This window comes from Myotis yumanensis, unplaced genomic scaffold (genome assembly GCF_028538775.1).
Source record: "Myotis yumanensis isolate MYYU_CA2020_CCGP unplaced genomic scaffold, mMyoYum1.0.hap1 SCAF_1, whole genome shotgun sequence".
NCBI classification, from domain to species: Eukaryota; Metazoa; Chordata; class Mammalia; order Chiroptera; family Vespertilionidae; genus Myotis; species Myotis yumanensis.
In genome coordinates, this window is record NW_027223752.1 from 112,391,501 (window position 1) to 112,405,699 (window position 14,199).

At 48.3% G+C, this 14,199-nt stretch overlaps 1 protein-coding gene across 2 annotated transcripts in view; it reads right to left on the reverse strand.

The window, feature by feature from the left end:
• Positions 1-14,199, reverse strand: part of TSPAN3 (tetraspanin 3) — a 99,317-nt gene that overhangs the window by 38,118 nt on the left and 47,000 nt on the right. For both annotated transcript variants that reach the window (XM_070429749.1, XM_070429740.1), the window contains exons 2-6: positions 6,255-6,446; positions 5,952-6,026; positions 3,773-3,874; positions 2,674-2,826; positions 285-368 (exon numbers count right to left, since the gene is read on the reverse strand). In XM_070429749.1, coding sequence (XP_070285850.1) covers positions 285-368; positions 2,674-2,826; positions 3,773-3,874; positions 5,952-6,026; positions 6,255-6,446 — 606 coding nt within the window. The remainder of the gene's footprint in view (positions 1-284; positions 369-2,673; positions 2,827-3,772; positions 3,875-5,951; positions 6,027-6,254; positions 6,447-14,199) is intronic.

Consider the following 14,199-nt stretch of genomic DNA (forward strand, 5'->3'; position numbering starts at 1 on the left):
AATTTTTTGTAAACCGGGCCTCTAGTATATGTATGTGTGTGTGTGTGTGTGTGTGTGTGTGTGTGTATTTTTTTTAAGAAAAGAAAAAAAGGCAGAGTCCTCTCACAAATGGTCCCCCCATCCAGACCTCTGGTTTCTTGAAACCATTCTGGGTCTAGATCTAAAAATGGAAATAGAAGATGTTGGAAACTGGTGCCTGGTATCTCAATCACTTTCACTTAGTGATTAAAACCATCAGAGAATCAGTACACTCTGATCATAACTGCTTGGCTAGCTGTGCTTACCTGAATAGCTGCAAATGCCAGTGCTGCCCAGATAACATGCATCATGATTTCTTGTAGCTTCTTCACAACTAGAGCCTCACACCCCTGAAACACAAAGTCATCCTTATTAGATGTCTCTTTTAAAACTGAAAGCTACACGGTCACATACTACCACCCACTGGCAGAAATGGAAATGACAAAAACCAAAAGACAGAAAAAGAAGACCCATGCATTTAAAAATAATTTACAGTAAAATAAAATAGCCTAAAAGAGAAGCAAAAGTCATGGAGATGTAAACTACAGCATATGGAATATAGTCAACTAGTGGCCCAGTGCATGAGATTTGTGCAAAGGTGGGGAGAGGGTTCCCTCGGCCCAGCCTGCACACTCTCCAATCAGGGACCCCTTGGGGGATGTCCAACCGCAATCTGGGACTGCTGGCTTCTAACCGCTCACTTGCCTGCCTGCCTGCCTGATTGCCCCTAACTGCCTCTGCCTGCCTGCTTGATTGCCCCTAACCCCTCTGCCTGCTTGCCTGATCACCTCTAACCCCTCTGCCTGCCTGCCTGCCTGATCACCCCTAACTGCCCTCCCCTGCTGGCCTGATCTCACCCCCAACTGCCCTCCTCTGCCAGCCTGATTGCCCTAACTGCCTCTGCCTGCCTCATTGCCCCTAACTGCCCTCCCCTGCCGGCCTGATCTCGCCCCTAACTACCCTCCTCTGCCAGCCTGATCTCGCCCCAACTGCCCTCCCTTGCCGGCCTGATTGCCCCTAACCCCCTGCCGGCCTGATCTCACCCCCAACTTCCCTCCCTTGATGGCCTGATGGCCCCTAACTGCCTCTGCCTCAGCCCCCACCACCATGGCTTTGTCCAGAAGGAAGTCTGACATCCAGAAGATGGCCAGTTGACCCGGTCTAATTAGCATATTACCCTTTTATTAGTATAGATAGATTATATAGGATAAGATTCCTTAAATGGTGAGGGGGTAGCCTTTTTCAGCAGGAGGAGATGTTCTTGGCAAACAAAAAGACATAACCCCTATATCTGGACTGATAGCCAGCCATATGCACTACACTGCTAAAGCGGTCATTAAAAAATTGAACCGCTTTCTTACACCTTACACCAAACAGCTGTTGCCCTTAAAACCCCTCCTCAGGCCCCACCTTAGGTTCTGCCTTCGTAGTTCACCCAGATTAGGTTCTGATTGGTTGGTTTCTATGCCAATCAAGGTCAAAAGCTCCGCCTCCTAGCCAGCCATTGGCTCATAGCACTTCACCCAGATTTGGTTCTGATTGGTCAGTTTCTATGCCAGTCAGCATCTCCAGGCCTATCTCTGGGCCTGATCAAAGAGGCGGGGCTGATCAGCAGCCCTCAGGGAGGGCCGGAGAGAAACAGAGGTGTGGCTGCTGGCAAAGCCCGGAGAGAAAGAGAGAGGCAACGGCTGATCAACAGCTGCCATGGAGGCTGTGGATCAGACCCTGCCTCTCTCTCTGCTGGCCTCTCTCCGGGCTTGTCCACACCCCCCTTGGCAGTCAGTGCTGGGTCACCACGGCAACTCAGCACCAACTTCCAGTGTTCAGTGGAGCCTTGGTCGTTGCGGACGTTACGGACCCTGGCTCTTTATATATATAGATAATATTGTGATAACTATATATGGTGTCAGTTGGTTATTAGGCTTATTGGGGAGATCACTTTGTAAGCTATATAAATGTCCACCATACTATACATCCGAAACTATATAATATTGTATGTCAACTATAATTGAAAAAAAATTTTAAATTTAAAAAGCTATAACTACAATCTGTACATAATATAATTTAAATCCTTAAAAAAAATAATTGAAAGCAGGGACTCAAAAGAATATCTGCATATCTATTTTCACAGCAACATTATTCACAATAGCCAAAAGGGTAAAGCAACCCAAGTGTCCATCCATGAACGAGTGGATAAGCAAAATGTGGTCTATCTATACAATGGAATATTATTCAGCCTTAAAAAGGGATGAAATTCTGACTCATGCTACAACATGGATGAATCTTGAAGACATAGTGAGTAAAAAAATAAGCCAGGCACAATATGACAAGTTTTGTATGATTGCTTATATGAGGTACCTAAAGTAATCAAAATCATAGACAAAGTAGAATGGTGGTTGTCAGGGACTGGGGGAAGAGAAAATGGAATGTTATTTAATGGGCATAGAGTTTCAGTGTGCAAAAGAGAAAGAGTTCTGCAGATGGGTAGTGGTGAATATATTCAATGCTACTGAGTTGTGCACTTTAAAATGGTTAAGATGGCTTTTTAAAAAAAGACAAGCAAAACAAGGTAGAAAAGAAGTTCCAGGTAGAGATGATTCAGAGAAAAACAGGTTACCAGGCTAGATTTAAGTTTTAGCCAAGGAACTGACTTACCTCAGCGTAGAGGTTGGAGGGATGGGCCAGACTGCCATTACAGCTGCTGGCAGTCTCCCTGCAACAGCTAAGAGGGACACTCTGATTTTTGGTTTCTTTGAACCAATCTGTATTTTCCCAGTCTGAGTAGTTGTGAATTCCACAACAGTGCAGCTATTGGAAAAGAGAATAGAGATATTACTCCTCACAAAATACATATACCTTTGTTGAACTTTAGAGTTCTGTGCACTGAAGAACCTTAAGTTACTCTAGAACAGTGATATCCCAATAAAACTTTTTGCATTGATAGAAATGTTCTATGACTGCATGTCCAACATGGCAGCCACTAGCCACATAAGGCTACTGAGCACTTAGAATGCGGCTGGTGTGACTAAGGAACTGAGTTTTTTATTTTAATTTAAGTAGCTGCATATGGCTAGTGCCTCTAGAATGTCAATATGAAGAGCACAATGCTGACAAGAGGTAGTTTATAGCTAAGAAAAATCTCCCTATCTTACATGTGAAATACCTGGTTCTGAGTTAAATACTATTTCCAATGACAGAGTGTTTAAAATATTTTATCTAAAATGTCTGTGATTTGCTTTAAGATAATCTAGCAAAAGATATGTGGGGGTAATAGATGAAACAAGATTAACAAACAAAACACTGACAATTTTGGAGATGGGTTTATGAGCATAAAGATCTACTATACTATTCTATTTCCATGTATGTTTCAAATTGTCCATACTTTTTTTTTTTTTACTGTTTTTTCAGTTACCTTTTCTGGTCTTGCTGTTAAAAGATAGATAAGAAGATCTCCCACCTCTTCTTAAGTTCATCTGGACTCCCACCTTCCCTGTGGCACATACCTCTCTTCTATCACCACCTCTCTGGCTAATTAGATTTTGGGGGGAAAAGTCAAATACATTTTATCTGACTTTGACTAGGTAATGGTGGAAAACAACTTTTCAAGGGTGAAGATAAAAACACTGAACACATCATAAAGTTAACCATGACTGTGAAAGTACATGACTAATTTACATAGTAATAGCAGAGTAAGTTTCATATTGACCCAACAGTGATTGGCCCTCAAAAACAAATTCACCTCAAGAGAGCTCACCTGTCTCTGTACATAATCAATAGCCCGGCTAGCAGCATCAGGGTTGGTTCCATTATAGGTCTTATATACTTTCTGAATGCTGTGGTCAACCTCATTTTCCACCTGAATCAAAACAAACAATTTGGCCCCTCTAAAATACTAGTAAAAATAATATTAGTCAAGGCTCTAACTAAGATGCATACATAGCATATTTGCAAAATTGCCAGATATCTCTGTAAATTTCTTATAAGAAAAAGTTTTCTCCCTTCCTGGTTCTATACATATTCAGGTAAAGATTCAGACATTTTATATCACATAGATTAAGCTTCAAAGAAAAGATTGTGTGCAAAATGTCAGGCTAACAATCCACTCAAAAGGGAGAAAGCAGTTGAGCCTTGAGATAGATGTCCTAAATAATAAATAGACTGCCTCATCCTCCTTCATTTTTTTTTTAATCCTCACCTGAAGGTATTTTTTCCATTTAGAGAGTGGAAGTAAGGAAGAGCAGGAGGGAGGGAGTGTGGGAAGGAGGGAGAGAGAGAGACAGAGACATCAATGTGAGAGACACGTCAACTGGTTGCCTCCCACATACACCCCAAATCAAACCTGCAACTCCAGTCATGTGCCCTTTACCAGGAATTGAACCTGCGACCTCCCAGTTTGTGGGCTGACACTCTAACCATTGACCTCACTGGCCAGGGCGACTGCCTTTTTAAAAAATATATTTTTATTGATTTCAGAGAGGAAGGGAGAGGGCGAGATAGAAACATCAATGATGAAAGAGAATCATTGATTGGCTGCCTCCTGCTCCCCTCCCCTGCTACTGCGGATTGAGCCCACAACCCAGTCATGTGCCTTTGACTGGAATTGAACCTGGAACCCTTCAGTCTGCAGGTCAACACTTTATCCACTGAGTCAAACCAGCTAGAGCTGCCTTCTTTTTAAATAAGTTTTCAGTGTAGTCTCAGAAGACCTAGGCATTTTCCTTTCCTTAAGGAGGTAAAAATAAAATAATTTAAAAAACACCACATGCCTGGCCAGAGTGGCTCAGTGGTTGAGCATTGAGTTCATCAGTTTGATCCCTGCATTGTAGGCTTGACCCATAGTAGGGGGTGTGCAAGAGGTAGCCGATCAATGATTCTCTCTTATCATTGATGTTTCTATCTCTCTCTGAAATCAATTAAAAATAAAAAAAAAAAAACACATGAAAAAAAAAACCACCACAAGACACTTTTGGGACAAATTATTAAACTTGGCCAAATATGAAAAAGTAATCAGCAGGTAAATAAATCATTCTTTAGAAATGACACTTTCCTACTAATTACTAACGTGTCACTTAACAAATTTTGTACCTGATTCCCCTTACCCTTTTAAGATTATTAAACTTATTTGATAATTTTATCAGTGATGTCAGGATACTATAAAATTGATAACCAGATCATAGGTAGGAGCATAATCCACTGCATTCTTTTTTTTTGTCATGGTTGCTCAATACCTTATGTATCAATGATTTGAATATTAAATTGGAATATCATGCCTTTGATTTAAAACCATACCTTACAATGAGTCTATACCATGGCTCTAAAGTTATGCCCAAATTAATCAATTTAAAGAAGTCTGTTTAGCCTTAAATGGTACTATAAGTGGAAAGCAAAAGCAGGCAAAGTAGAAAGGAAAGAGGAAAGAAAAGAAAAGAAAATGACAAGGAAAGAGGGACAAGAAGGGAGTGGCTGCAATAGCCGCCTTGGTGTTCGAGTTGGCAGGACACCTTGTTCCTTAGGATGAGGTAGAAGGTAGGATCACAACTCATAACCATCTTTTTTTCTAAGGCATTTTTAAAAGAGGCAATGAAAAACAAAACAGAAATCAGGAAATTAGCATTTCCCTTCTTATATAGAGAATCTATGGGCTGAGGAAATTTGAACAAACTTCTTAGTTGACCAATTATTCATCTGTAGTTCATTCTGAAGTAATTTAAAGAAAACTGAAAACGTATAAACTAGAACAGTAGTAGAATCAACACTTTGCTATATAAAACAAGACTAGAAATCTTGACATATTAACTTTAGATGTTTAAAGCAGTGGCTAAACTGAAGTATGGCAAAAGAAAATGTTTACTTTGATAAAATGAATTTGGTCTATTTCACCTGAAATACTTAAACCACCTTTTAAAGCATATAAATTATAGTAGACAACATACCTTTGCTCTGTAAACATATCCCAAAACCACTACAACAACTTCTGTGACAAAAACTAAGAGTAGGATGATGACAAACTGCAAGGAAACATAGTCAAAAATTAAATACAAATAAAAATAACACTAAATACTCTCCTGTTAAACAATTATCTAAGATAACAGTTACAAGTTTAAGACAAGTGCTAATTCTATTCCAACAATAGGAGCCAATCTATGCAGTGTCATGCTTAATTCAAAGCAAGTAACACAAATGAAATATTCCCACATAATACGATGACACATATAGTCAATGAAGCACTAACTTACCGTGGCCAATCCACAGCGACTTTCCCGGATTGTGGCACAGCAGCCAATTAGCCCAATAATGAAAAGCAAAGCTCCTACAGCTATAATCACTACAGCAGGGATGAGAGTGTACACATCTTCAAAGAAGTGGTCATAGTCATCATAAGTGATGAAGACATAGGCTCCCACATAGCATAAAATGCCAGCTGCTCCCTGTGAAAAACAAGGTCAGAATGCTGGTAAGTCTCTAAAGGCTGCTGGTAAAATGTTCCAGTAGGTTATAATTCAGTGAGATTTCCCATCACTTTTAAATCTATCTGTACACTTTTTTTCAGAGGCTGAAAAGTCTCCTATTATTCATTAGCAAGAACATTTCTTTACTTAAGTTGAAAAGTTTTCCAAACTCCAGCTACTTTTCATTCATTGCTGCTTCACTTAGGGACAAGAAACCACAAATCCAGTAGTGATGACAGGAATGAATCTCACAAACACCCCAAATGTTTATTTGTAGCTCAATTACAGTACCATACAAATCAAAGAGGTGGTAAGGGAGATACCTTTGCTCATCACAGGTGCCCTCAATAAAAAAGGAAATTAGATACAAGTGGCAGGGCCAGGATGTGACCCCAGCAATCTGACTCCAGAATCTGAATTTATAACCTACTAGAGGCCCAGCGCACAAAATTCATTCACTCGGGGGCGGAGAGTGGGGGGTGTCCCTCAGCCCGGCCTGTGCCATTTCACAGTCTGGGAGCCATCAGGGGGATGTCCGACTGATGGCTTAGGCCCGTCAGTTGAACATCCTTAGTGCTGCCGCGGAGGCAGGAGAGACTGCCACTACCACCGCTGTGCTTGCCAGCCATGAGCCCAGCTTCTGGCTGAGCAGCGCTCTCCCTGTGGGAGCTCACTGACCACCAGGGGCCAGCTCATTCATTGAGCATCTGTCCCCTGGTGGTCAGTGTGTGTCAAAGCAACTGGTCGTTCTGTCATTCAGTCAATTTGCATATTAGCTTTTTATTATATAGGACTAGAGGCCCCGTGCATGAAATTAGTGCACTGGTGCGGGGGGGTGGGGGGGGGGAGGCTATCCCTCAGCCCGGCCTGCACCCTCTCCAATCTGGGACACCTTGGGGGAAATCCCTCTCACAATCCAGGACTGCTGGCTCCCAACTGCTAGCCTGCCTGCCAGCCTGATCACCCGCTAACTGCTCCCCTGCCAGCCTGATCGACACCTAACTGCTTCCCTGCCAGCCCACTCACCCCCAAGTGCCCTCCTCTGCCAGCCTGGTCACTGCTAACTGCCCTCCCCTGCCGGCCTGGTCGTCCCTAACTGCCCTCCCCTGCAGGCCTGGTTGCCCGAAATGCCCTCCCCTGCTGGTCAGATCGACCCTAACTGCCATCCCCTGCTGGCCTGATCTCACACCTAACTGCTCTCCCCTGCCTGGTCATCAGGGTCCAGGGTGCAGATAATGGGATTCCTGGCTGGCAGACTGCTGACAGCAAGCTATCCAATGGCCGATTCTGCAAGGAATGGGGCTCCCTCCTCCCTCCTGTCAGAGTCCAGTTTGAAAGCTGGCCAAGCCCCCCATCGCGTGAGACCCAGAATTCCACCATGCCGCAGCTGTCCAGGGCCCACAGCCCCCTCTCACCATGGTGCCACGGCGTCCCAGGGCCCAGAGCCCTCGGCAGTCAGTGCTGGGTCGCCACGATGCCCACAGCAGCGGCAGTCAGTGCTGGGTCACCATGGTGCCCACAGGAGCTGGCGGGAGGGAGGGACCGAAATGTCTGCAATTCAGCCCGCTCACCAGTCCCTGCCCACCCGAGCCTGCTGCACACGCAGCCTGGCATTCGGTCATTGGTTTGGTTGTTTTGGACGTTACAGATCCTGGCTCTTTATATATATAGACTAGAGGCCCCGTGCACAAAAATTTGTGCACTCGGGGGTCCCTCAGCCCAGCCTGTGCCCTCTCGCAGTCTGGGACAACTCCGGGGATGTCCACCTGCTGGCTTAGGCCTGCTCCCCGGGGGATTGTGCCTAAGCTGGCAGTGATACATCCCTTGGGGGATGTCCACTTGCCAACGGGCCAAAGCTGCAGTTGAATATCCACAGAGCTGCTGAGGAGGCAGGAGAGGCTCCCACCATCGCCAATGTGATGCCTTCAGCCTGGCTTGTGGCTGAGCAGAGCTCCCCCTGTGGGAGTGCACTGACTACCAGGGGGCAGCTCCTGCATTGAGCATCTGCCCCCTGGTGGTCAGTGTGTGTCATAGTGACCAGTCATTCCCAGTCGTTCTGCTGTTAGGGTCAATTTGCACATTACCGCCCTAACGGGTTTGGCTCAGTGGATAGAGCATCGGCCTGCGGAGTGAAGGGTCTCAGGTTCGATTCTCGTCAAGGGCATGTACTCTGGTTGCGTACACATCCCCAGTAGGGGGTGTGCAGGAGGCAGCTGATCGAAGTTTCGCTCTCATCGATGTTTCTAACTCTCTATCCCTCTCCCTTCCTCTCTGTAAAAAATCAATAAAATATATTTGGGGAAAAAAATTGCATGTGCACATTACCCTTTTATTATATAGGATAGAAGCCTGGTGCACAGGTGGGAGCCAGCTGGTTTGCCCTGAAGGGTGTCCCAGATCAGGGTGGGCAGGGGACCCCCAGCTCCCTACGATCGCCCACGCCGCCCCTGCTCGCGATCACTGGCTCTGCCCATGCTCACGCCTAACACCTCTGGCCAAGGCATTAGGCCTGGGCAAGAGACCCCCAGCTCCCCACCATCATCAACTCGGCCCCTGCTCCCTGCAATTGACCGCTCCGCCCTAATGCCTCTCGCCCAGGCATTAGGCCTGGGCAGGGGACCCACAGCTCTCCAAGGGACCTCCTGCTCCACCCCTTCCTAGGCCTAACGCCTGTGGCCAAGGCATTAGGCCTGGGCAGGGGACCCCAAGCTCCCACCATCAGCGACTGTGCCCCTGCTCCCCATGATCGCTGGCACTGCTCCTGCCCAGGCCTAATGCCTCTGGCCAAGGCATTAGGCCTGGGCAGGGGACCCCCACAACTGCAGCCTCCCAAGATCATGGGCTCCACCCCTGCCCAGCCTTACGCCTCTGGCCAAGGCGTTGGGCCCGGACAGTGGAGACCCCCAGCTGCAGCTGCCCCTGCCCCGGCCTAACACCTCCTCTGGCCGAGGCGTTAGGCCTGGGCAGGGGACCCCCCCAGTTGCAGCCTCCTGCGATCGTGGGCTCCACCCCTGCCTGGGCCTTACTACTCTGGCTGAGGCGTGAGGCCCGGGAGTGGGGACCCCCAGCTGCAGCAACCCCTGCCCAGCCTAACGCCTCTGGCCGAGGCATTAGACCCAGGCAGGGGAACCCCCAGCTGCAGCTGCCCCTGATCGTGAGCTCCGCCCCTTCCCGGGCCTAAAGCCTTTGGCCTAGGCATTAGGCCCGGGCAGCAGGGAGCCCAAGCTGCAGCCGCCCCCCCCACCCCCATCGTGGGCTCCGCCCCTGCCAGGGCCTTACGCCTCTGGCTGAGGCGTGAGGCCCGGGCAGTGGGGACCCCCAGCTGCAGCCGCCCCTGCCCAGCCTAACGCCTCTGGCTGAAGCGTGAAGCCCGGGCAGTGGGGAACCCCAGCTGCAGCTGCCCCTGCCCAGCCTAACGCCTCTGGCCGAGGCCTTAGACCCAGGCAGGGGAACCCCCAGCTGCAGCTGCCCCCGATCGTGAGCTCCGCCCCTTCCCGGGCCTAACGCCTTTGGCCGAGGCATTAGGCTGGGCAGGGGACCCCCCCCCAGCTGCAGCCGCCCCCCGATCGTGGGCTCCGCCCCTGCCGGGGCCTTACTCCTCTGGCTGAGGCGTGAGGCCGGGGCAGCGGGGACCCCCAGCTGCAGCCGCCCCTGCCCAGCCTAACGCCTCTGGCCGAGGCATTAGACCCAGGCAGGGGGACCGCCAGATGCAGCGGCCCAGATGGTGGGCTCCGCCCCTGCTGGGGCCTTACTCCTCTGGCTGAGGCGTGAGGCCGGGGCAGTGGGGACCCCCAGCTGCAGCTGCCCCTGCCCAGCCTAACACCTCTGGCCGAGGAGTTAGGCTGGGCAGGGGACACCCCCAGCTGCAGCCGCCCCCCCACCCAGCTGCAACCGCTCCTTGATCGTGGGCTCCGTGGGCTCTGGGCGGCTGCAGCCACCCCAAGATCCCGGGCTCCACCCCTGCCCAGCTCCCATTGCTGGCTCCACCCCTACTTCCTGCTATCACTGGCCAGTGCGGCAAAGGCCAGGATTCTCGATCATGGCTGGGGGGCAGGGCAAATGCGGCCCTGGGGGCCGCCTTTGCCCTGCCCTCCGGCTCTTAGCTCCCCCCTGGGAGTGCCAGGGGGCTTCTTTTGTGTTTTCCATTTTGCCTCCCTGCATTGTGCCTACATATGCAAATTAACCGCCATCTTTGTTGACAGTTAACCGCCATCTTGGCTGGTGATTAATTTGCATATCTCGCTAATTAGCCAATGGGAAGGGTAGCGGTCGTACGCCAATTACCATGTTTCTCTTTTATTAGTGTAGACTAGAGGCCCGGTGCACAAAAATTTGTGCACTCGGGGAGGGGGGTCCGTCAGCCCGGCCTGTGCCCTCTCACAGTCTGGGACCCCTTGGGGGATGTCCACCTGCTGGCTTAGGCCCGCTCCCCAGGGGACTGGGCCTAAGCTGGCAGTCAGACATCCCTATGGCAGCCCGGGAGCCCTCGGGGGATGTCCACTTACCAGTGGGGAGCAGGCCTAAGCTGCAGTCAGACATCCTTAGGACTGCTGAGGAGGCGGGAAAGGCTCCCACCACCACCACTGTACTGGCAGCCGTCAGCCTGGCTTGTGGCTGAGCAGAGCTCCCCCTGTGGGATCGCACTGACCACCAGGGGGCAGCTCTTGCATTGAACATCTGCCCCCTGGTGGTCAGTGTGTGTCATAGTGACCAGTCATTCCCAGTCATTCTGCTGTTAGGGTCAATTTGCATATTACCCTTTTATTATATAGGATAGAGGCCTGATGCATGGGTGGAGGCTGGCTGGTTTGCCCTGAAGGGTGCCCCGGATCAGGGTGGGGGTCCCGCTGGGGTGCCTAGCCAGCCTGTGTGAGGGGCTGAGGGCCATTTTCAGGCTGTCCACATCCCCTTTTGGGTGGGGGTCCCTGCTGGAGTGCCTGGCCAGCCTGGGTGAGGGGCTGAGGGCCGTTTTCAGACTGGCCACACCCCTTTAGGGTTGGGGTTCCTGCTGGGGTGCCTGGCCAGTCTGGGTGAGGGGCTAATAGCTGTTTGCAGGCTGGCCAAGGCCCCCAGTGGGTACCCTCACCCCATGAGGGTGTGGCCAGCCTGGGTAAGTGGCTGATGGCTGTTTGTAGGCTGGCCAAGCCCCCAGCGGGGACCCTCACCCCATGAGGGTATGGCCATCCTAGGTGAGGGGCTGATGGCTGATTGCAGGCTGGCCACAGCCCCCAGCCACCCAAGCTCCCAGTGGAGGCTGGCTAGAAGCAGGTATCTGGAATTTATTTATCTCCTATAATTGAAACTTTGTTGCCTTGAGCGGAGGCCACAGCCGGCCAGGGCAGGGGGGAAACTTGGCTTCCTCCATTGCTGGGGCAACCAAGCCTCCTGCTTGCTCCAGCTCCGTGGCTGCCGATTGCCATCTTGGTTGGGTTAATTTGCATATAGTCGCTTTGATTGGCTGGTGGGCGTGGCTTGGGTGTAGCGGAGGTGTGGTCAATTTGCATGTTTCTCTTTTATTAGATTAGATATCTATCTCTTTGGGAAAAGAAAAAATAATAATACCTAGTAACCATGATACCCATTACCAAAAAACTTGCTGTCCTAGTCAAGGTTGTGAAATGGTAAAGCCAGAGGACTCAGTTATAGCAAACTTTGCAAACCCTTAGGGTCTCTTTAGTCTTTAGAAGAGTTCTTCTCAAGCTACTGTGAATAGGAATCATCTGAGGATCTTATTAAACAACTAGAGGCCCGGCGCATGAAATTCGTGCACAAATATGGTCCCTAGGCCTGGCCTGCGATCAGGGCCATCTTCCCCAGCTGCTGGCATTTGGCCCCGCCCTCCATTGCTACCCACTCACAGTTCCCTGTTTGCTATCAGGAGATCAGAGCCTGCTGGCCAGGGGAAGGGACTGAGAGGTTGGCCAGCAGGTCCCAATTGAGTGATCATGGCCTGCAGGCTGAGGGCAGCTCCTGCTTTGAGCATCTGGCCCCTGGTGGTCAGTGCACATCATAGCGACTGGTCATTCGCCATCCGGTCAATTTGCATATTACCTTTTTATTATATAGGATAGACTGATTTAGTAGGTCTGGGGTTGAAGCCTGATATTCTGCATTTCCAGCAAGTTCCCAGGGATGCTGATGTTGCTAATTCTTGGACAACACTTTGACTAACAAGGTTATAGAGCACCTGTAGGGAAAATGTTGCAGTAAGTCAGGGAACAGATATGCCTTATTTCAGCTGCTGCTCTAGCCACCGTTCTCCAGCTGCAGTTTTATATACATCCTCCTCTTGCATTGTTGATTTTGCCATTTTTAAAAATATATATTTTTATTGATTTCAGAGAGGAAGGAAGAGGGAGAGAGAGATAAAAACATCCAGGATGAGAGAGAATCATGAATCAGCTGCCTCGTGCAAGTCCCCCACTGGGGATCGAGCCCACAACCCAGGCATGTGCCTTTGACCGGAATCAAACCTGGGGCCTTTCAGTTTGCAGGCCGACGCTCTATCAACTGAGTCAAACCAGCTAGGGTGATTTTGCTATTATTATGTACCAACTCAATGCTGACAGTCCAATACTTATATGTGAATAACCAAATACAGTGTGAGGCTAAGTATTAAAACATTTGGCTTAATGAGTTATAATTAGAGCACTTTGAGATTTTCACAGAAAAAGAATTACTTCACCATCCTTTAAAATTTAACACCCAAATCATTAATTTTCAAACTACAAAATAGTCTCCACAATGACACTGCAAAATAATTCCTTTCAACCTGAAAACTCAGTTTATTTCTTAGGTCTAGTCCAGTGATGGTGAACCTATGATACGCGTGTCAGAGGTGACACGCGAACTCATTTTTTTGGTTGATTTTTGTTTGTTAAATAGCATTTAAATATATAAAATAAATATCAAAAATATAAATCTTTGTTTTACTATGGTTGCAAATATCAAAAAATTTCTATATGTGACATGGCACCAGAGTTAAGTTAGGGTTTTTCAAAATGCTGACACGCCGAGCTCAAAAGGTTCGCCATCACTGGTCTAGTCTATGGCACTCAGTAAACTTGGGCATCGTCAGTAAATTTTCTTACACTAGGTCATTAGAATCATTATCAGATCTGGTAGAAAAAGGCTACATTTATGTAAAGTTGAGAAAGTAACATGTTTTTTAAATAACATAGACTTTTTTTTAAGACAACTATAATAATGGAGGCAATTTTAAAAAATATATTATTTTTAGTTTCCAGTCAAGATGAAGGAATAGGTGCAGGCCATGACCACATCAAAATTACAACTAAATTATAGAACAACCAACCTAGAGAACCATTTGAAGACTAGCTAAACAAAAATCCTGTAACTAAGAATAGACATAAGTCATATTAAGACTAGTAGAAGGGGCAGAGAGACAAAATGGGCCAACCCCACACACATGTGAGGCAGTTGAGAAACCAGAGGGATATCTCAGCTGCAAAGGTGTCCCCTGAGGAGCCACAAGTGCCAGGAAGAGAAGTCCCCACAACATCTGGCCATAAAAATCAGTGGGGCTTGGCTGTCATAGCTCAGTGGTTGAGTGTTGACCTATGAACCAAGAGGTCGCAGTTTGATTCCCAGTCAAGGCATATGCAGGCTCGATCCCCAGTGGGGGGTCGTAGAGGAGGCAGGTGATCAATGATTCTCATCATTGATGTTTCTATCTCTCTCTCCCTCTCCCTTCCTCTCTGAAGTCAATAAA